This window comes from Pogoniulus pusillus, chromosome 39, assembly GCF_015220805.1.
Source record: "Pogoniulus pusillus isolate bPogPus1 chromosome 39, bPogPus1.pri, whole genome shotgun sequence".
NCBI classification, from domain to species: Eukaryota; Metazoa; Chordata; class Aves; order Piciformes; family Lybiidae; genus Pogoniulus; species Pogoniulus pusillus.
Window position 1 is genome coordinate 1,154,660 of NC_087302.1, and position 22,593 is coordinate 1,177,252.

The following is a 22,593-nucleotide window of genomic DNA, read 5'->3' on the forward strand; positions in this document are numbered from 1 at the left end:
CTTCCAGGGAGGGAGCATCCAAACCTCCCTGGGCAGCCTGTGCCAGTCTCACCACCCTCCTACTCAAGAACTTCTTCCTCAGCTCCACTCTCACACTGCTCTGCCTCAGCTCCAAACCATTCCCCTTGGCCTGGCTCAGACACCCTCAGCAGAAGTCTCTCTGCAGCCTTCCTGCAGGATCCCTTCAGGCTCTGGCAGCAGCTCTGAGGTGCCTCTGGAGCCTTCTCCTCCCCAGGCTGCACCCCCCCAGCTCCCTCAGCCTGTGCTCACAGCAGAGCTGCTCCAGCCCTGGCAGCATCTTTGTGGCCTCCTCTGGCCTCACTCACATTTGAGAACAACAAATTAAGCAGAGCTTGGCCAGGAGCAGCTCCTGCACATCAGCCCAGGCCACCTGAAATGATGAAATGAAGCATGGGGCTGGGTGAATGCTTCCAGGAGGGATTCTAACAGGGACAGCAGAGAAGCCTGCTGTGCTCCTGGGCAGCTCCACCCTCCCAGCAAGAGCAGGGAGGAAAAGGTTTTGTTGTTGGAAACCTGAACCCGACCTTACCTGTACAAACAGGACTGCTCTCCTGCCAGGAAGCAGCAGTGGGCAGGGTTCTGCTCCCAGGGAACTGGCTGGTGCCAGGGCAGCAGAAGCAGAGCTGCTGTGCTGGATCCCCTCTGGCACTGCTGCTGGCTGCAGCACTGAGGGGCAGGGGGCAGTGAGGTGTGGAGGACACTGCATTTTCCACTGCAATGGCCACACAAACTGGGGGTGTTTGTGATTGCCAGGCAGGGTCTGGGGTCACTCTGTCCCCACTGCTGTCTTCCTTGCTAGCCTAAAGCTACTGCTCTAAAGGTGAAAATGAAACCTCCTCAATTCTCTCTCAGACCCTACAAAGCTTTCACCTACTGAAACACAGGAAGGACTTGGAACTGCTGAAGCAGGTCATGAGGAGGGCACCAAAATGATCAGAGGCTGCAGAACTGCCCCTGTGGGGACAGGCTGAGGGAGATGAGGCTGTCAGCCTGGAGAGGAGAAGGCTGCAGGGAGAACTTAGAGCAACCTTCAAGTACCTGAAGGGGCTCCAGGAGAGCTGGGGAGGGATTTTGGACACGGGTTGGGAGTGCCAGGAGGAGGGACAATGGCTGTGAGCTGGGAGAAGGGAGACTGAGAGTGGAGGAAGAAATTGTTGTGAGGGTGGGGAGAGACTGGCACAGGTTGCCCTGGGAGGTGTCCAAGGCCAGGCTGGATGAGTCCTTGAGCAAGCTGTGCTGGTGGGAGGTGTCCTTGGCCATGGCAGGGGGTTGGCACTAGGTGATCTTTAAGGTCAAAGGATCACAGAGGAGTTGGAAGGGACCTCCAGAGATCACTGAGCCCAAACCCCTGCCAGAGCAGGGTCATGATGCAGTGCAGGTCACACAGGAATGCACCCAGACAGGGCTTGGAAGTCTCCAGAAAAGGAAACTCTCCAGAGAAGATCCCTTCCACCCCAAACCAGTCTGATTCCATGACACATCCAAACTTTAAAGGCCTAAGGGAACCTCCCAGCCCCTCTCTATGCCCAGGTGAACCACAATGGCTGGGACCATAGACCCAGAGAGCTTTCTGAGACACAGCAGCCTCTAAATGTCCCTGTGAAGCAAATTCCTCCTCAGCACAGAGCTGGATGTGCTCCTTCCAAGCAGCATGCCTGGGCAGGGGCTCTCACCTCATGACTTCTGCATAGCCCTTGGCTGCAGCCACATGCAGAGCTGTGGCACCTGTCCGGGGCTGCTTCACGTCCTCAATCCTGCCACTGTTGAGCCACTGCCGAGCGTCCTGCAGCATCTGCTGCTCCTCTTCCTTCCTGGCCAGGTCCAGGTCTGCACCTAGAAGGTGAAGCACAGAAGAGATTATCAAGTGAAAGCTCTCACAGAGATGTTGAACTCATCCTGTGCCATGCAGCATTGGCAACCCCTTTGTGATCTGAGAGCAGAGCTCACTGCTGCCTGCAGCTGCCTGAAGGGACACTGTGCAGAGGCTGCTGCTGGGCTCTGCTCACAGGAACTGCAGGCAGAGCAAGGGGGAATGGCCTCAAGCTGAGCCTGGGGAGGTTTAGATTAGGCATCAGGAGGAAGTTTTTCATGGAGAGTGGTCAGGGGCTGGGATGAGCTGCCCAGGGAGGTGCTGCAGTCCCCCAGCCTGGCTGTGTTTCAGGTGGTTTGGCTGTGGTGCTTGGGGCTGTGGGTTAAGGTGAATCCTGCAGAGCAGGGCTCTAGGATGGGCTTGGTGACCCTGAGGGGCTGTGCCAGCCTGGATGCTTCTGTGGTTCCACAGCCAGCAGAGAAGAGACTTGCTACCAGCTGGGAGAGCTGCTGCACCCCAGCCCTGCCAGCCTGTCCTCACTGGGAAGCTGCTCCAGCCCTCTGACCAGCCCTGTGGCCTCCTCTGGACCTCCTGCAGCAGGTCCATGCCCTTCCTAAAGACCAGCTTTAGAAGAATTCAGACCAAGGAGCACACCAATGGACACATCTGGTACAACACAGGCATGGTCCTGGGGCTCGCTCGTGCCAGGGGGGACAATGTCCCCCTGATGCCAGGCTGATGACCTGCATCAAATGGCACTAAACCAACAAGCAACTGTCTTAAGATCTGGTGTCCTAACTGGAGTGCTCCTATGCAGCTGACAGCAACCACCCACAGCTACCTGCCTACAGCTCAGTGGCTGAGGGCAGGGCATGAAGGAGAAGCTGAGAGCTGCAGTTCTGGCAGAGCTCTTCAGTGTGACAGTGACAAACCCACCCAAACCTGGGCCAGCAGGTGTGAAACCCAGCAAGAGAAAACACAACTCACAGGCACCACAGAATGCTTTGGGTTGGAGAAGCTCTCTGAGAGCCTCCAGTCCAGCACCAACCCAGCACCACCATGGTCACCAAACCCTGGCACCAGGTGCCATGGCCACAGCCTTCTGCAACCCCTCCAGCCATGGGCACTCCACCACCTCCCTGGGCAGCCTCTGCCAGGCCCTCACCACTCCTCCAGCAAAGAAACTTTTCCTCCTCTCCAACCCAACCCTCCCCTGGCACAGCCCCAGGACATTTCCTCTCCTTCCATCCCCTGAGCCCAGGCAGCAGAGCCCAACCCCCAGCTGGCTGCAGCCTGCTCTCAGGGAGCTGCAGAGAGCAATGAGCTCTGCCCTCAGCCTCCTCTGCTCCAGGCTGCTCACCCCCAGCTCCCTCAGCTGCCCCTCCCCAGCCCTGCTCTCCAGACCCTTCCCCAGCTCTGTTACCCTTCTCCAGACCTGCTCCAGCTCCTCTATGTCCTCCTTGGGGTGAGTGGCCCAGAACTGACCCCAGAACTGGGGGTGCCCTGCTGCTGCTGGCCCCAGTGCCCCCCTCTGCTGTGCAGGCTCTCCTGAACCAGCTGAGGAACTCCTCAGGCAGCTCCAGCTGCACCAACACAGCAAGGAGCTGCTGGCAGGGACCCAGCCCAGGGGGCAGCTCCAGGAGCAGCCTGGCAAATCTTGGCTCCTGCAGCTTCCTGAGCTCACTTCTGGTAGGTCACTCAGGCTGGGACTCCTCTCATCCTCTTGCAAGTGGCTTTGTGCTGGTCTGCAGGCAGTGGGAAAGAGTAATCCCCCTGGGGGGATCCTGGGATCCCTCCCTCTGAGCTTAGGCAGCCCCTCTGGGCTCACACTTGGCAGCTGCCACAAATCCCCTCCCCAGCTTTGCTGCCCTTGTCTGGAATGAGAACCCACTCCCCCAGGATGCTGTGGAGAGCAGAAGTGTGAGGCCTTCAGAACAGGGCCCAGACAAACCAGAGAATCACAGGGGCTGGGAAGGACCTCCAAGATCATCAGGTCCAACCTCCTACCCAACACCTCCATGACCAGCAGACCTGGAGTTCCTAAGTGTGTAGCTGTCAACCATGGCACTGTCTGTGGCAGGAGCTCCTCATGGAGCAGGACCACAGCTTCCTCAGCACACAGAGTCCACCTGGCTGAGGAGTTGCTTGAGGCACAGTAGCTGGAGGCTTAGTTAAAGCCTGCACCACATTTCCTCCAGCTCCCAGCATCCTGCTGAGCAGTGGCAGTGGGAAGCAGCTCGGTGCAGGCAGAGAGTTGGCTAAGGGCAGCTTAGCAGGATGCTGCTGGAGTGCTGAGGCCATCAAGAGCCAAGCAGCAGCCCAAGCAGCAGCAGGCAGAACACCTGCAGCCGAGGCAGACAGGTGAGAAATTGCTCTTAGCCTCTGCTTTGCTGGGCTGCCCTCAGCCTGCCCCTCTGCTGCCCACAGCCTGCCCCTTGTGCTGCCCACAGCCACAGCCTGCCCCCTCTGCTGCCCACAGCCACAGCCTGCCCCCTCTGCTGCCCACAGCCTGCCCCTTATGCTGCCCACAGCCACAGCCTGCCCCCTCTGCTGCCCACAGCCACAGCCTGCCCCCTCTGCTGCCCACAGCCTGCCCCCTCTGCTGCCCACAGCCTGCCCCTTCTGCTGCCCACAGCCACAGGCTGCCCCCTCTGCTGCCCACAGCCTGCCCCTTGAATGCCTCCAGTGCTGAGGCTTCAACCACATCTCTGGGTAACCTGTTCCAGTGTTTCCTCACTTTCTCCTCCTTCACACCACTGCAACTCTCTCTCTTTAAAGTGGCTACCAAGAACTGCTCAGAGCAGTAGCAGAGCTGAACCCTGCCAGGGCAGAGTTTGGACAGCCCAGTAAAACAAACCCTGCCTGGGGACCTCCCTTTTGGAGCACCTGAGCAGACCCAGGATCGGGCAGAAAGACTCTTTAAGCTTCTGCTGAACCAGAACAGAGTAGCATAAGCCTGTCACAAACACCAGCCTAGGAAGTGGAAAGGTTCTGGCTCCCAGCAGGAACATGATCCTGCAGCAAGTTTCCAAGAGGAACAGCAACACAAAGCAGCAAAGGCCTGATCCCTGCCTAACTGTACCTGAAAATAGCTTCAGAGATGAAGTAACCACCACATGGCAAGCAGAACCCATCTGGGAAGGAGGAGGGATTCAGTGCAGAATCCAGTTGGGAAGGAGGAGGGATTCAGTGCAGAATCCAGCTGGGAAGGAGGAAGGATTCAATGCAGAATCCAGCTGGGAAGGAGGAAGGATTCAATCCAGCCTGCAAACAACCCCAACAGCCACCTGCAGGCATCAAACCACCAGCAGCAGAAAGACTCTTTGGGGGTCTCCAGCCCAAATCCCTCTCAGAGGAGGGGAACTTCAAACCCAGAGCAAGTTGCTCAGAGCCAACAGACCTGGAGCACAGGTCCTGCAAGGAGCAGCTGAGGGAGCTGGAGGTGTGCAGGTGGAGCAGAGGAGGCTGAGGGCAGAGCTCAGTTCTCTCTGCAGCTGCCTGCAGGGAGGCTGCTGTGAGCAGCCTCTGCTCCTTGGTGGCAGCTGACAGGAGCAGAGCAAATGGTGCTCCAGGGGAGGCTCAGGCTGGAGCTCAGGAAATGTTTCTGCCCTGGAAGGGTTCTCAAAGCTTGGCACAGGCTGCCCAGGGCAGTGCTGCAGTGCCCATCCCTGGGGGTGGTCATGCAGCTGTGGAGCTGGAGCTCAGGGCCATGGTTTGGTGCTGAGCCTGCAGTGCTGGGTGCAGGGCTGGGCTGGATGAGCCTGGGGAGCTCTTCCCACCAGACACTCTCCTCCTATCCCTGTGCAGCTCTGGCCAGAGGCTCTGTAGCCTCCCCCAAGGCAGTGGAGGACCAACAAGCAGATCCCTCATGAGACTTCCCCAAGCTAAACACATCCAATAGGCAGCCCATGTGTGTTCTGTGGGGAGACCTTGGTCCTGTGTCAGCTCACTTTGCCTCAGTCCATCCCTTCCCACCCATGCACCCTCCAGAACCACTCCTGGAGAACTTCACTGCCAGGATCCAAAGCCCTCACACCCATGCACAGCCTCCAGCCCCCCCAGACACATGATGGTGAAGATCACTGGACACTGTTGAAGCATTTCTAACAGCACTGACACTGTCCAGGAGGTTTCCTCTACCTGTGCTGCTGCTGCAGGGACAGTGCAGGGAGCAGCCCCAGCTGATGGGCAAGGGGAAATGGCAGAGCAGATGGGCTGCAGGAGTCTGGGGGAGGATCAGGATAAAGAAGGTCACTCCAGGCCAGATACTCATTTCCCAGGCACTACTCTTGGCAGGGCTCTCAATCTTACCTCTGCATTACCAAGGGCTGGAGCAGCTCTGCTGTGAGCACAGGCTGAGGGGGCTGGGGGGGTGCAGCCTGCAGAGGAGACTCCAGGGGCACCTCAGAGCTGCCTGCCAAGAGCTGAGTGGAGCCTACAGGAAGGCTGCAGAGAGACTTCTGCTGAGGCTGTCTACAGACAGACCAAGGGGGAATGGTTTGGAGCTGAGGCAGAGCAGGGTGAGAGTGAAGCTGAGGAAGAAGTTCTTCAGCAGGAGGGTGGTGAGACTGGCACAGGCTGCCCAGGGAGGGTGAGGTTGCCTCCTGCCTGAAGGTGTTCAAGGCCAGGCAGGATGAGGCCATGGGCAGCCAAGTCTGGCAGAGAGGTGTCCCTGCCCATGGCAGGGGGTTGGAGTAGATGAGCTCTGAGGCCCCTTCCAGCCCGAGCCACTCTGTGACCCTAGGGGGTCAGCGACACAAAAGCCTCCACTGACACCAGAGGTCAGAAGTGAATCTTGCTTTAAAATGCAGATCTCAGCAATCAGCTTTCAGTGCTCTGCTGTCTGCCTTTGAAGGACCCTGCTAGGGACAGAGCCAGCACAGCTCAAACTCCTGCAGCTGCTCCACCGTTTGCTACCAAAGCAACATCTGCCTGCTGGGGCAGAGCTCAGATCTCTTCACCTACAGAGTCACAGAACATCAGGGGGTGGAAGTGACCCCTGCAGATCATCCAGCCCAAGCCCCTGCCAGGGCAGCAGCACCCAGGGCAGGGCACACAGGAACACAGCCAGGAGGGTTTCAAAGTCTCCATAGGAGACTCCACAGCCTCTCTGGGCAGCCTGCTCCAGGCTCCAGCACCCTCACACTGACAAAGCTTCCCCTCCTCTTCCCCTGCAACCTCCTCTGCTGCAGCTTGCCCCCAGTGCCCCTTCTGCTGCCACCCCTGAACCTCCCACAGAAGCTCTTTGAGGCCTGACTCTGCCATGAGCACCCCAGCAGGACTCACCTTGCTTCCTCACTTGCTCCAGCAGCAGGTCCTTCATGGCAGCCTCCTCGGCGATGTCGGAAGGGACTTCCCCTTCGCTGTTCACCGCAGCCACGTTGGCTCCATGGCTGATTAAGTACCTGAGTGAATGAGACCCAGCCCCAGGGGTTAGAGCTCGTCTGAGCCTCCTCAGGAGCTCACACAGCACAGCCAGGGATTCCTCTTTCCCATTCAAGTTCAGTTCTCAAATGAGAGCCTTACTCTTAGTGGGTTCCTGCACAGAAGATGCTCATTAGGCCATGCAAGGAGCCCTGGGCAGCAGCTTAGAGATTGTTCCTCTGCTGTTAACTTCCAGACCTCTGCTCCTGCACTGACCTCACAGATTGCCTTTCTTCAGAGCAAAAAGGAAGGCACAGCCAAAGCCAAGCCAGAGCAGCACTCTCGTAGCTGTATTTAGACACCAAAATTTCCATCAAGAAGCTTGTGCAGCTTTCCCTTTGGGCCCCTCCCTCCAAGAAGGACATTGAGGGGTTGGAGCAGGTCTGGAGAAGGACAACAAAGTTGGGAAAGGGTCTGCAGAGCAGGGCTGGGGAGGAGCAGCTGAGGGAGCTGGGGGTGAGCAGGTGGAGCAGAGGAGGCTGAGGGCAGAGCTCATTGCTCTCTGCAGCTGCCTGCAGGGAGGTTGCAGTGAGCAGGGGGCAGCCTCTGCTGCTTGGAGCAAGGGACAGGAGCAGAGGGAATGGTTCCAGGCTGCCCAGGGGAGGCTCAGGCTGGAGCTCAGGAGATATTTCTGCCCTGGAAGGGCTCTCAGAGCTTGGCACAGGCTGCCCAGGGCAGTGCTGCAGCCCCCATCCCTGGGGGTGTTGCAGCAGCTGTGGAGCTGGAGCTTAGGGCCATGGTTTGGTGCTGAGCCTGCAGTGCTGGGTGGAGGCTTGGGCAGGATGAGCCTGGAGGCCTCTGCCAACCAAAGATGACAGAATATTAGGGGTTGGAAGGCACCTCCAGAGATGGAGTCCAACCCCCCCTGGCAAAGCAGGATCACTCAGGGCAGACCTTTCAGGAATGCATCCAGGCAGGTTTTGAAGGTCTCCAGAGGAGGAGACTCCACAGCCTCTCTGGGCAGCCTGCTCCAGGGCTCTGCACCCTCACTGTGAAGAAGTTTCTCCTCATGCTGAGCTGAAACCTTCTCTGTTCCAGTTTGCAGCTGTTGCTCCTTGACTTACTGCTGCTGGCCACTGGGAAGAGGTTGCCCTCTCCACTTGACACTGACACTGTGGGATCAGGGCAAGGCTCCAACAGTGAGAGAGGCAAGCACCAGGCAGTTACCTCTGTGTCTCAGCATGGCAGGCACACTGCCTCTGAATGCCAAGGAAGAGAGGCTGGTGGCATTCTGCTGGCTCCAAAGCCCTTCTCACAGCTTTCCTCAACCCCTCCAGCCATGGGCACTCCACCACCACCCCCCTGAGCAGCCTCTGCCAGGCCCTCACCACTCCTCCAGCAAAGACATTTTTCCTCCTCTCCAACCTAACCCTCCCCTGGCACAATTTCAGTCCCTTTCCTCCTCCTCTATCACTTGAGCCTAGGGAGCAGAGCCCACAAGTCACTGTGATGGGAGCTGCAAAAGGCAAACAGTTGCAGGCTCCACCTGAGTCCCTGCAAACCAAGGACCCAGCAGCAGCAGCTCAGCCCTTTGAGCACTGCTGCCCAGGATGCTGCAGCAGTCTCAGCATCAATCTCCTGTGTGCTTGCTCCAAAAAGGGCCTGAAGGAAGTGTCACAACCCCCCAGAAGAGCCCCAGACTCACTCACTCTGCTATGTTCAGGTAGCCACAGGAGGCCACTGCGTGCAGAGGGGTCCAGCCCTCGTTGTCCTGCTGGTTCACATTGGCTCCATTTTCCACAAGGAACTTCACCATGTCCAGGTTCTCATCTATGCAGGCCTGAGAGAGGAGAGAGGAGGCACATGCAGGGGAGGGAAGAAGAAAGAGGAGCTGGTGTTAAATCAAGTGTACAGCCTGCAGGTGCAGCCTACTGCACATCACACACCAGTAAGTTCCTCCTCATGTTGAGGGGTTCCAGTCAGTGCCCACTGCCCCTTGTCCTGCCACAGGACAGCACTGAACAGGGCCTGGCTCCTTCTTTTTCCTGACTCCCACTCTTCAGACTCTTGCAAGCATCAGCAGGATCCCTCTCAGCCTTCTCCTCCCCAGCCTAACCAGCCCCAGGGCTCTCAGCCTCTCCTCCTCCCGCAGATGCTGCAGTCCCTTCAGCAGCCCTGCAGCCTCCAGGGGACTCTCTCCAGCAGTTTCCTGTCCCTCTTCAACTGAGGAGCCCAGAACTGGGCACAATACTCCAGATGTGGCCTCCCCCAGGGCAGCGATGAGGGCAGGAGAACCTTCCTTGAGCTGTTGTCCACACTCTTCTGAACACACTCCAGGACACCACTGGCCCCCCTGGGCACAAGGGTACATTGCTGGGCACAAGGGCACATTGCTGTCCCACGGGAGACTTCTGCCCACCAGGACTCCAAGCTCCTCCTCCATGAAGCTGCTTTCCAGCAGCCCAGTCCCTACCCTGTGCTGACAAACTGCTGACCTTCTTCACCTGGGAACACAACCACCACAGACCAATTCCTCAATGAAGCTGGCTCCAGCCACAAGGTTTTGTTCCTGAGAGAGCCAGGCAGAGCTCCCCCAGGCAGAGCAACCCCAGGCAGAGCTTCCCCAGGCAAAGCAACCCCAGGCAGAGCTTCCCCAGGCAGAGCAACCCCAGGCAGAGCTCCCCCAGGCAGAGCTCCCCCAGGCAGAGCTCCCCCAGGCAGAGCAACCCCAGGCAGAGCTCCCCCAGGCAAAGCAACCCCAGGCAGAGCTCCCCCAGGCAGAGCTCCCCTAGGCAGAGCTCCCCCAGGCAGAGCTCCCCCAGGCAGAGCTCCCCCAGGCAAAGCAACCCCAGGCAGAGCTCCCCCAGGCAGAGCTCCCCTAGGCAGAGCTCCCCCAGGCAGAGCTCCCCCAGGCAGAACTCCCCTAGGCAGAGCTCCCCCAGGCAGAGCTCCCCCAGGCAGAGCAACCCCAGGCAGAGCAACCCCAGGCAGAGCTCCCCCAGGCAGAGCTTCCCCAGGCAGAGCTCCCCCAGGCAGAGCAACCCCAGGCAGAGCTCCCCCAGGCAGAGCTCCCCCAGGCAGAGCAACCCCAGGTAGAGCTCCCCTAGGCAGAGCTCCCCCAGGCAGAGCAACCCCAGGCAGAGCTCCCCTAGGCAGAGCTTCCCCAGGCAGAGCTCCCCCAGGCAGAGCTCCCCTAGGCAGAGCTTCCCCAGGCAGAGCTCCCCCAGGCAGAGCAACCCCAGGCAGAGCTCCCCCAGGCAGAGCTCCCCCAGGCAGAGCAACCCCAGGCAGAGCTCCCCCAGGCAGAGCTCCCCCAGGCAGAGCAACCCCAGGCAGAGCTCCCCTAGGCAGAGCTCCCCCAGGCAGAGCTCCCCTAGGCAGAGCTCCCCCAGGCAGAGCTCCCCTAGGCAGAGCTCCCCCAGGCAGAGCAACCCCAGGCAGAGCTCCCCTAGGCAGAACTCCCCTAGGCAGAGCTCCCCTAGGCAGAGCTCCCCCAGGCAGAACTCCCCTAGGCAGAGCTCCCCCAGGCAGAGCTCCCCTAGGCAGAACTCCCCTAGGCAGAGCTCCCCTAGGCAGAGCTCCCCTAGGCAGAACTCCCCTAGGCAGAACTCCCCTAGGCAGAGCTCCCCCAGGCAGAGCTCCCTCAGGCAGAGCTTTCTGCTCAGCACAATCTTCTCTGTCTGGCTACAGAACTGGAGCCCCCAGGAGCCACCCCAGCAGTGTGGCTCTGCCAAGCAGTGAGGTTGATGTTCCACACCTGAGCTCTGCTGTGTTTGAGCACTACCTGCAGTGGGGGTGGAAAGCTCAGTGCAGGCTGAGGAATGGCTGCAGACTGTGGGCTTGGGGTGTGCTGGACAGGCAGTGCCACTGCCAGCACTGCTCACTGAACCACCCAGACACCAACTGCTCCTGCACCTGTGGGCACTACAGGTCACAGTCATGAAACTGTTTGGGTTGGAGAAGCTCTCTGAGAGCCTCCAGTCCAGCACCAGCCCAGCACCACCATGGCCACCAAACCCTGGCCCCAGGTGCCATGGCCACAGCCTTCTGCAACCCCTCCAGCCATGGGCACTCCACCACCTCCCTGGGCAGCCTCTGCCAGTCCCTCACCACTCCTCCAGCAAAGACATTTTTCCTCCTCTCCAACCTAACCCTCCCCTGGCACAATCCCAGGACATTTCCTCTCCTTCCATCCCCTGAGCCCAGGCAGCAGAGCCCAACCCCAGCTGGCTGCAGCCTGCTCTCAGGGAGCTGCAGAGAGCAATGAGCTCTGCCCTCAGCCTCCTCTCCTCCAGGCTGCTCACCCCCAGCTCCCTCAGCTGCCCCTCCCCAGCCCTGCTCTCCAGACCCTTCCCCAGCTCTGTTGTCCTTCTCTGTTCTCCAACTCCTCAAGACCCTTCTCAGAGTGAGGGCCCAAAGCTGGACCCAGGACTGGAGGTGCAGCTGTGCTGGGCTCTCCATTATCTCCCCAGATGCACAAACAGCCTCCCCCAGCCCTTCTTTTGCTCCTCTGCCTGTCAGTGCCCTGCTGGTCCCCATCTGGAGCCAGCCTGCTTCCCATGGAATGCCTGCTAGGAGCAGCAGGGATAATGGGATCAGCCCCACCTGTTCCTACAGGGAAAGCTGCTGTAATTTAACTCCCCTGGCTTGGGAGGAGATAAAGCAAAGTGCCAAAGCTGCCTGGGTGCTGACAGCAGCAGGCACTGGCTGGAGCCCCCGGGGAGCCCTGGGGCACTGTGCCCTGGCTGTGGGCATCTGCCACCCAGAGAAGGTCCAGCCCAGAGCTGGAGCAGCTCCTCAGAGATACTGAATTATCTGTTGCTGCTCTAAGGAAAACAACTCTGCCCCTGCAGCCCATGGGAGGCAGAGAATCACAGAACAGCCAGGTTGGCAGAGAGCTCCAAGCTCCTCCAGCCCAACCTAGCACCCAGCCCTGCCCAACCAACCAGACCATGGCACTCAGTGCCCCAGCCAGGCTTGGCTTCAACACCTCCAGCCACAGCCACTCCACCACCTCCCTGGGCAGCCCATTCCAGTGCCAATCACTCTCTCTGCCAACAACTTCCTAACAACATCCAGCCTAGACCTGCCCTGGCACAGCTTGAGGCTGTGTCCTCTTCTTCTGGCCCTGGCTGCCTGGCAGCAGAGCCCAACCCCACCTGGCCACAGCCTCCCTGCAGGCAGCTGCAGGCAGCAATGAGCTCTGCCCTGAGCCTCCTCTGCTGCAGGCTGCACCCCCCCAGCTCCCTCAGCCTCTCCTCACAGGGCTCTGCTCCAGGCCCCTCCCCAGCCTTGCTGCCCTGCTCCAAACACCTTCCAGCACCTCAGCAGCTCTCTGCAATGGAGGAGCCCAGAACTGGACACAGCACTGCAGGGGTGGCCTGAGCAGTGCTGAGCACAGGGGCACAAGAACCTCCCTTGTCCTGCTGCCCACACTGCTCCTGAGCCAGCCCAGGATGCCATTGGCTCTGCTGCCCACCTGGGCACTGCTGCCTCCTCTGCAGCTCCTCTCTCCCACCACCCCCAGCTCCCTCTCTGCCTGGCTGCTCTCAGCCACTCTGGCCCCAGCCTGTAGTGCTGCTTGGAGTTGTTGTGGCCAAAGCAAGCAGTGGGACTCTGGATGGCAAATATTGGTTGTGATAGGAGCAGTGCCACAGAAGGATGGAAACCAGCAGGGTGCTGAGAGCAGGAAGGGAGGCTGCAGTGACCTGAGGCTGCAGCAGCATTGCCAGGAGGAGCTTCTGAGCTGCCTCACACCTCACAAGGAAAGGTTTCTGCCATTCTTCTTTTAGGGTAAGAAACATTAATTCTGTTGGCCAAGAGTCATAGACTCATGGAATGGGTTGGGTTGGAAGGGACCTCAAAGCTCAGCCAGTTCCAACCCCCTGCCATGGGCAGGGACACCTCCCACCAGCACAGCTTGCTCAAGGTCTCATCCAGCCTGGCCTTGAACACCTCCAGGGAGGTTGTGGAGCACAGAAGCACCCAATGGGATCTTTGATCACATTGGGTGCTTCTGTGCTCCACAACCTCCCTGGGCAAACCTGTGCCAGTGTCTCACCACCCACAACCTGTGCCAGTGTCTCACCACCCTCAACCTGTGCCAGTGTCTCACCACCCTCAACCTGTGCCAGTCTCTCACCACTCTCACTCTCCTGTGCCTGTGGATGGCAGAGGGGTTGGAGTAGATGATCCCAGAATCAACCAGGTTGGAAGAGACCTCTAAGATCATCCAGTCCAACCTATCACCCAGCCTGAGCCATTCTGTGCTGCTCTCACTGTACAGCACCTCCCAGGGCACTTCCTTGCCCACCTACAGCATCTGAGAGCCCTGCCTGCTGGCTCCTGCCCAGCACACCTCTGCTGGATGTTCTCTGTGTGTATCTGCCACGACTAAGCACTGCAGAACACCACCTCAGAACCATTCAGTGGGTCCAGTTCAGCTCCTGGTTGTGCAAAATGGGTGCAAAGAGGTTAGCAGAGGAAAAGGGAAGAGGATGAGGAGGAAGTAACGTGGGGTAGATGTGTCCTCCTTTAAGTACTATTAATCCTGCAGCCTTAAATTTAGGAGAGTGGCTAAGTTCAGTAACCTGAGAGCAGCCCTGGCTCTGCTCAGCTCTCCTCTGACTCCTGCAGTGCTCCTGGGCAGCAGTGTAGGAGCAACTGCATGGGGCAGAGCCGCCCCCTGCTCCTCCAGCCCCAAGTGGGGCAAAGGAAGGCAAAGCTTTGCCTGAGAAGCAGCCTTGCCTTGGTGGGGATGGTGCTGAATGGGAGGACACAGCCCCCCCCCAAATCTGCCCTTGGAGTTTGCTTTGGAGGGAGGAAGGCACCAAAGTGGGCAGGCAGCCTGCTTGGCACTGCAGGCCTTGCCAAGCTCAGCCTCTTGGTCTCACACCAACCACAGAATGCTTTGGGTTGGAAGGGTTCTTAAAGCTTAGCCAGTGCCAACCCTCTGCCATGGGCAGGGACACCTCCTGCCAGCACAGTCTGCTCAAGGACTCATCCAGCCTGGTCCTGAACACCTCCAGGGAGGTTGTGGAGCACAGAAGCACCCAATGTGATCAAAGATCAAAGATCACATTGGGTGCTTCTGTGCTCCACGACCTCCCTGAGCAACCTATGCCAGTGTCTCACCACCCCCAACCTGTGCCAGTCTCTCCTCACCCTCATTCTCCATTTCTTCTTCATCTCCACTCCCCCAGCTCAAAGCCTCCTGTCCTGTCACTCCAACCCCTGTGATCCTCGATGTGCTCCATAACCTCCCTGGGCAACCTGTGCCAGTCTCTCCCCACCCTCAACCTGTGCCAGTCTCTCCCCACCCTCACTCTCAGCAATTTCCTCCTCCTCTCCACTCTCCCTCTCCCAGCTCAAAGCCATTGTCCCTTCTCCTGCCACTCCCAGCCCTTGGCAAAGTCCCTCCCCAGCTCTCCTGGAGCCCCTAGAAGCTGAGCTGCCAGGGACCAGTGCTGGCTCCTGGGCAGTTTGTCACCAACTGCCACCCCCAAAGCCTTCTCCTGCAGGCTGCTGTCAGCCATTAGATGCCACTGACAGCAGAGCTAACCACAGAGCACAGCCTTTTGCCTCTCCATTTTAAGCCCTTTGTGTTCTCACTCTGTCCAGGACCTCCTGCAGCCCTGGGGGCTGGGTGGGAGCCTGTGGGACCTGCCTGGTCTCTCAGCACAGGTCTTCAGCAGCTCATCTCCTGCCATCCTGGCACTGCTCTGGGCAGCTGCTTGGCTCCAAGTGCTTCTGGAAGGGCACTCACATATGCCAGCTTTAGCAGCCTTTGATGCAAACTGCACTCAGTGCCCAGAAGTGCCCAGCAGGCCCTCGGAGCAAGCTGGCTCACCCCTCTGCCATCCCTGGCATGGCTGGGCACGGTGCCAGCCCCAGCTCCTGCTGCCCCTGCAGCTCCTGGCAGGCCCCCAGCACTTAGCAGTTTTTCCATAGGGAGGAAGTGCTCAGCTTCTAAAATTTGCAGCCAGGGCAGCTTAGCTTCCCCCCCTCTGCTGACAGGTGGAGCCCCTGGCAGCCAGGCACAGGCACTGCCCAGCCTCTGCCCAGCAGCCACCCTCGGGGCACCAAGTTTGTGCTGCAGCCACAAAGCAGGGGGACAGCAGGAGCCACTGGAGAGCAGCTCTGCAGAGCTCTGCTGCTCTGCCAAGGCTCCTTGCACAGGCAGCTCAAGCCTGATCTTTACCTTGCAGGAAGCCTCTTCACTCTCCCAGCTCTGGGAGTGTTTGCTCCTTCCCCAGGGCAGGCAGAGCTCACAAGGGGCCTGCAGCTCCTGAGGAGGATCAGAACCCAACAGCTCCAAGTGCCTGCCAGGGCTTTGGGCTCGCAGATCTCCTGGGCACTCCCATGGGACACAGCTTGGAGGATCAGGGAGTGGAAGCAGCCAGACAGGGCTCAGAGGACCAAGAATAGAGCTGCAACAAGGTGCAAAGGCTTTAATGCTGCTCACTTGCTGGGGCTGGGAGGGTACTTAGCAGAAGCCCAGCCTCGGGCTGGTGTCACATTCCCAGGGTGTGATGGAGACACACAGGATAGCAGTGAGGAGAGCATTAAAGCACCTGACAAATTCCTGAGAAGCTGCTTGGGATCAGCTGAGTGAGAGCAAAACCAAACTCCTTCACCTCCCCGCGGGTGCTCCAAGGCTTTGCTGTGGGCTAAATGCAGACCAGGGAGCTCCAGCAGAGGATAGAGGCCACCAACAGCAGAACTTCCTCTGGGAGCACCCAAATGCAGTCTGGAACCCAGCACAAGGCTCCCACAGGAGCCCCAGCAGCTTTCAGCCCAGGCTGCCAGGGTCCCTCCTGCCCCCAGCCTTGCATGAGGTCTGTGGCAGCTGTGAGCCAGGGGCTGCCAGCAGCTGTGCAGCACGGGGCAGGCTCAGACACCATGCCCAGGGGCCTCTTTTCCCCACCACTTGCCCAGAGCCCTCCCCGGGGTGATTTTCTCCTCACCTGCAATACTGAGTCCAGCTCGGGAGTCCTCAGCACACACCAAGCTGCCTGAGCAGGTGCAGGTGATGGACACAAACAGTAAGAGAGATGGAACAAGCTCTGAGGGAGCTGGGGGGGTTCAGCCTGGAGAAGGCTCCAGGGAGAGTTCCTGGTGGCCTTGCAGTGCTTGAAAGGGCTGAGAAGAATCACCCAAAGTTAGGGGTTGGGAGGGTTTGAAAGGCTCCAGAGCAGGAGACTCCACAGCCTCTCTGGGCAGCCTGCTCCAGGCTCCAGCACCCTCACACTCACAAAGTTTCCTCTCCTCTTCCCCTGCCACCTCCTCTGCTCCAGCTTGCCCCCAGTGCCCCTTCTGCTGCCCTTGGCCACCCCTGGGCAGAGCCTGCCTGCGTCCTGCCCACACTGCCCTGCCCAGCTTGAGCACAGCACTGAGGGCAGCCCTCAGGCTGCTCTGCTGCCAGCTGCCAGCCCCAGCTGCCTCAGCCTGGCCCCACAGGAGATGCTCACTGCCTGCAGCAGCCTGGGGGCTCTGGGCTGGGCTCTCTCCAGCACTTCCCTGAGCTCCTTCTGGAGCTGAGGGGCCCAGAACTGGACACAAGATCCCAGATGTGGCCTCAGCAGGGCAGAGCAGAGGAGCAGAGCAGAGGAGCAGAGCAGAGGAGCAGAGCAGAGGGGCAGAGCAGAGGAGCAGAGCAGAGGGGCAGAGCAGAGGGCAGAGCAGAGGAGCAGAGCAGAGGGGCAGAGCAGGGGAGCAGAGCAGAGGGCAGAGCAGGGGAGCAGAGCAGAGGGGCAGAGCAGAGGGGCAGAGCAGAGGGGCAGAGCAGAGGGGCAGAGCAGGGGAGCAGAGCAGAGGAGCAGAGCAGAGGGGCAGAGCAGGGGAGCAGAGCAGAGGAGCAGAGCAGAGGGGCAGAGCAGGGGAGCAGAGCAGAGGGCAGAGCCTCTCTCACCTACTCAGCACAGCCTTTCTAATGCTCAAGCTGTGACTTCACCACTGCCCAGTACAGGAGGACAATCCTTGCTCTGCTCCTGCTGGCCACACCACTGCTGTCCAGGCCAGGATGCTGGTGGCCTCCTTGGCCACCTGGGCACGGTGCTGGCTGATGTTCAGCTGCTGGCAGGCAGAGCCAGTGCTGGGAAGCAGCTTGCTGAGCACTGCTGCAGCTGCCATGCAGGAAGGGAAAGCAAAGGAGCTTTGTGCTCAGCTTTTGTGCCTCTGCTGCCAGCACCTCGGGCTTGGGGCAGACCCCAGCTGGGTGCCTGCTGCTGTGCAGGAGTGAAAATCTCCTAATCCACCGTGGCAGGCTCGTGGGCAGCCTCCTCTTGCTTCCCACACATAAATCACCCCTGGCAGCTCTGAGAATCCAGCCTCAGCCTCGCTCCTCAGGCTGCTGTACTTGCTCCAGCCAGCACTGGAGGGGCCAGGTCAGCACAGGCCATGCTGCACCTCCTCTTCATCACTCCAGAGGCCTTCCCTTGAGCCTCCCAGGTACATGGCACCTCTTGGCAGGTGCCAAACGCTGCTGCTGACTCAGGCTGCCCATTACATCCCTGCTGCTCCTTAACCAGCCTCTCCTCTGCTCCAGAAAGGCAGTTTCAGTACCACCTGCAAAGCTCTTCACACACCCAACCCTGCCCTGATGTGGTCTGAGTCCTGTCCTGTCACTCACACAACTTGCACAGATGGACACAACCCTGCAGTGGGTTGGAAGGGACCTTAAAGGTCATCCAGTGCCAAGCCCCTGCCATGGGCAGGGACAGCTCCCACCAGCACAGGCTGCTCAAGGACTCATCCAGCCTGGTCCTGAACACCTCCAGGGAGGTCGTGGAGCACAGAAGCACCCAATGGGATCAAAGATCAAAGATCACATTGGGTGCTTCTGTGCTCCACGACCTCCCTGGGCAACCTGTGCCAGTGTCTCACCACCCTCAACCTCTGCCAGTCTCTCCCCACCCTCCCTCTTAACAATCTCTTCCTCCTCTCCACTCTCCCTCTCCCCTCTCCCAGCTCTAAGCCATTCTCCCTCCTCCTGCCACTCTCAGCCCTTGTCCAAAGTCCCTTTCTGGCTTTCTTGCAGGTACTGGAAGATGCTCTCCAGAGGTCCCTTCTAACCCCTGCACGCTGGGGGCCTGCAGTGAGCTCTCAGCAGCTCTGACCCCTCCACAGCTGCACAGCCAGAGGCACTCAGCTGTGCTCTGCAGGGCAGGATGAGTGCCACGATGTGCCCTGTGCCTCCAGCCCTTCTGACCCAGACTGCCTCAGATGCTTTATTTGCCCAAGCCTCTGAGCTTTCTTCCTCCCAGGCAATGTCCTCTTGGGAGAAACTTGCCCTAGACTCACCTGGGTGGCAGAAGCTGCCCCACACAGGAGCTACAAAAGCTTCTGCTTTAGATCAGAGGAGGCAAAAGTGAGGTTGGATCACACCAAGCAAGCACAGCCTTTGCCAGCACTGGCAGGGGTCTGTGTGTGCTGACAGCAGACAGACCCACAGCACCCCTGGAGTGCTCCAAGGCTTTGCTGTGGGCTAAATGCAGACCAGGGAGCTCCAGCAGAGGACAGAGGCCACCAACAGCAGCCAGCTGAAAGCAGAACTTCCTCTGAGTGCACCCAAATGCAGTCTGGAACCCAGCACAAGGCTCCCACAGCAGCTCCAGCAGCTTTCAGCCCAGGCTGCCAGGGTCCCTCCTGCCCCCAGCCTTGCATGAGGTCTGTGGCAGCTGCCAAGTGTGAAGCAGCAGAGCCAAGTGTGAGCCCAGAGGGGCTGCCTAAGCTCAGAGGGAGGGATCCCAGGACCCCCCCAGGGGGATTACTCTTTCCCACTGCCTGCAGACCAGCACAAAGCCACCTGCAAGAGGCTGAGAGGAGTCCCAGCCTGAGTGACCTACCAGAAGTGATCTCAGCAAGCTGCAGGAGCCAAGATTTGCCAGGCTGCTCCTGGAGCTGCCCCCTGGGCTGGGTCCCTGCCAGCAGCTCCTTGCTGGGTTGGTGCAGCTGGAGCTGCCTGAGGAGTTCCTCAGCTGGTTCAGGAGAGCTTGCACAGCAGAGGGGGGCACTGGGGCCAGCAGCAGAAGGGCACCCCCAGTTCTGGGCCACTCACCCCAAGGACACACAGGAGCTGGAGCAGGACAACAGATCTGGGGAAGAGTCTGGAGAGGAGCAGCTGAGGGAGCTGGGGGTGAGCAGCCTGGAGCAGAGGAGGCTGAGGGCAGAGCTCATTGCTCTCTGCAGCTCCCTGAGAGCAGGCTGCAGCCAGCTGGGGGTTGGGCTCTGCTGCCTGGGCTCAGGGGATGGAAGGAGAGGAAATGTCCTGGGACTGTGCCAGGGGAGGGTTAGGTTGGAGAGGAGGAAAAGTTTCTTTGCTGGAGGAGTGGTGAGGGCCTGGCAGAGGCTGCCCAGGGGGGTGGTGGAGTGCCCATGGCTGGAGGTGCTGCAGAAGGCTGTGGCTGTGGCACCTGGGGGCAGGGTTTGGGTCCCTTGGAAGGATTTTCCAGGCCAAACTGCCCTCTGCCCCCAGCAGTAACCACTGACACACACTGGGCTGCAGTGGTTCCCAGCCAGCTGACTCTGGGTCACAGCACACAGGTGACAGCCAAAGGCATCCAGGGACAGGTCACCTCTGCTGCTCTCCTGCCACGACTCCAAACTCTCTGGAACAGCATCAGGCAGAGATGGAGGCAGTGGATGCTCCACTGAAGGCTCACAGCAAGGCTGTGATGTCAACACAGGGTGGGAAGCAGCAGCCCAGGAGCAAGGCCAGGGCCAGCTGGACAGCATCAGGGTTAAATCTGGGCACAGGGAGAGGAGTTCCCAGAACACAAAGAGAAAAGCACTCCCAAAATAGCCTTGCAACTGTCACCACCAGTGGCTGTCAGCACTGCAAGGTATGACCTTGCCTCGGTGTCCCACGAGCACAGCTCTGCTCCTGAGGGGCATTTGCCAGCACCACCACTGCCCAAAATTCCACACCCCAGCAGCCCCCAGCCCCCACTGGCCCCAGACAGCTCTCACTGCCCTGCTGCACAGCCTGGGACTGCTTCTGCCACCCCCTCCCTTCCCAGCCCTGCCTCAGGCTGTCCTTGCAGCTGCAGGAGCAGGTCTGGACACCAACCCAGGAGCTAAAGCTTCATGCCTTAAAATCACAGAAGGGGCTGGAAGGCAGCTCCAGAGCTCATCCAGTCCAACACCCTCACCAGAGCAGGCTGCCCACAGCCCTCCCCAGCCTCACCTGGAGTAGCTCCAGGGGTGGGACCTCAACCACCTCCCCGGGCAGCCTCTTGCAGTGCTCCAGCAGCCTCCTGCTGCAGGACTTGTTCCTCACATCCAATCTCAATCTGCTCTGCTCCAGTTTGCAGCCATTGCCCTCAGCCTGTCCCTGCAGGCCTCTTGTAGCTCCTTCTTGTCCCTCTGCAGCCCTCTTGTAGCCCCTTTCAGGCACTGGAAGGCTGCTCTAAGGCCTCTCCCCTCCGGGCTCAACAGCCCCAACTCTCCCAGCCTGTCCCCACAGCAGAGATTCTCCAACCCTTGGATCATCTTTGTGGCCTCCTCTGGACCCTCTCCAGCAGCTCCAGCTCCTTCTTGTGTTGAAGACCCCAGAGCTGGCCCCAGCCCTGCAGGGGAGCTCTGAGCAGAGCAGAGGGGCAGGATCTCCTCTCCCCATCCCTGCCCACACTGCTTTGGATGCAGCCCAGGCTGCCCTTGGCCTTCTGTGCTGCCAGTGCCCACTGCTGGCTCCTGCCCAGCTTCTCCCCCACCAGCACCCCCAGGTCCTTCTCTGCAGGGCTGCTCTGGATCTCAGCCTCCCCCAGCTGGGACTAATATTGGGGGTTGCCCTGACCCAGCTGCATCCTCATGGACATCAAATTCTGCCCCAAGTGTAGTGGAACCAGCAGAAAGAGCTGAACTCTATCTGGAAGAGCAGGGGGAAAGGAGTGGACATGAGCTGAGGAGGCCATTGTCCATCTCCTCAGCTGGTTAATTAGCTATGCTGCTTCATTTGCTCCCAGCAGTTGAGTCACACTCCCCAGGCAAGCAGCTAAGGAGATATGGATTATGGCAGATTTTTCCATTGGAAAACCCTCCCCAGCACCAGCTCCAAGGCCTCAGCACTACCCATGCCAGCCACCAAAAAAGGAACCAGCAGCAAACCTCTTGCAGTGCTCAGCACCACAAAGAACCCAGCAGCGAGCAAGGGAAGAGAGGAGCAGCTGCAGAGGCTTCCTGATTCCTGCCCCTGCTGTTCTCACAGGGGCACCAAACCCCAGCTGAAGGACCAGCAAGATGCTGAGAGGGCTGCAGCAGCTCTGCTCTGAGCACAGGCTGAGAGAGTTGGGGCTCTGGAGAAGAGAAGGCTTCCAGGAGACCTTGGAGTGGCCTTGTAGGATCTGAAGGGGGCTCCAGGAGGGCTGGGGAGGGACTATTGAGAAGGTCTGGGAATGAGAGGGGGAGGAGGAATGGGCTTGAAGTGGCAGAGGGGAGACTGAAACTGGATGTGAGGAAGAAGTACACTGCAGTGAGGATGGTGAGACACTGGCACAGGTTGAGGGTGAGGAGAGACTGGCACAGGTTTGCCCAGGGAGGTTGTGGAGCACAGAAGCAGCCAATGTGATCAAAGATCAAAGATCACATTGGGTGCTTCTGTGCTCCACAACCTCCCTGGAGATGCTCAAGGCCAGGTTGGATGAGGCCTTGAGCAACCTGTGTTGGTGAGAGGCAGGGAGCTGGAACTGGGTGAGCTTTGAGCTCCCTTCCAACCTAAACCATTCTAAGAGCTCTGAGCAGCAGCCACAGCTTCAAATTCTCCTCCCTCTTTCATGCATGAGCTGGGGCCAGAGGCACTGCAGTGCAGCTGGATGGGAATGTGCTCTGCCCTGGCCTGGAAGAGGCTCAGCTCAGTGTCTGAGAGAGACCTGCTCTAGAATTACCCAACCAAAAAGGTTCTAAAAGGCCTCCAAGCTCCTCCAGTCCAACACCAACCCAGCACCACCATGGCCACTAACCCATGGCCCCAAGTGCCATGGTCACATCTTCCTTCAACACCCCCAGGGATGGGCACTCCACCACCTCCCAGGGCAGCCTCTGCCAATCCCTGACCACTCTTGCAGCAAAGAAGTTCTTCCTCATCTCCAACCTAACCCTGCCCTGAATCACAGAATTAACCAGGGTGGGAAAGACCTCCAAGATTGTCAAGTCCAACCTAGCACCCAAGAAGCCTCCTCTTAAACACCTCCAGGGACAGCAACTCCACCACCTCCCTGGGCAGCCCATTCCAGTGCCAATTACTCTCTCTGCCAATAACCTCCTCCTAACATCCAGCTTGACCCTGCCCTGGCACAGCTTGAGGCTGTGTCCCCTTCTTCTGTGCCTGGGGACCCAACCCCACCTGGCCACAACCTCCCTTCTCATTGCTGTCTGCAGCTACCTGGGCTGCCCTGAGCCTC

General features: G+C 59.3%; 1 protein-coding gene across 1 annotated transcript in view; it reads right to left on the reverse strand.

The window, feature by feature from the left end:
* The window catches only part of PPP1R12B (protein phosphatase 1 regulatory subunit 12B), a 187,377-nt gene that overhangs the window by 130,133 nt on the left and 34,651 nt on the right, over positions 1 to 22,593 (reverse strand). The window contains 3 exon segments of the mRNA XM_064173963.1: positions 1,695 to 1,854; positions 7,118 to 7,236; positions 8,905 to 9,035. Coding sequence (XP_064030033.1) covers positions 1,695 to 1,854; positions 7,118 to 7,236; positions 8,905 to 9,035 — 410 coding nt within the window.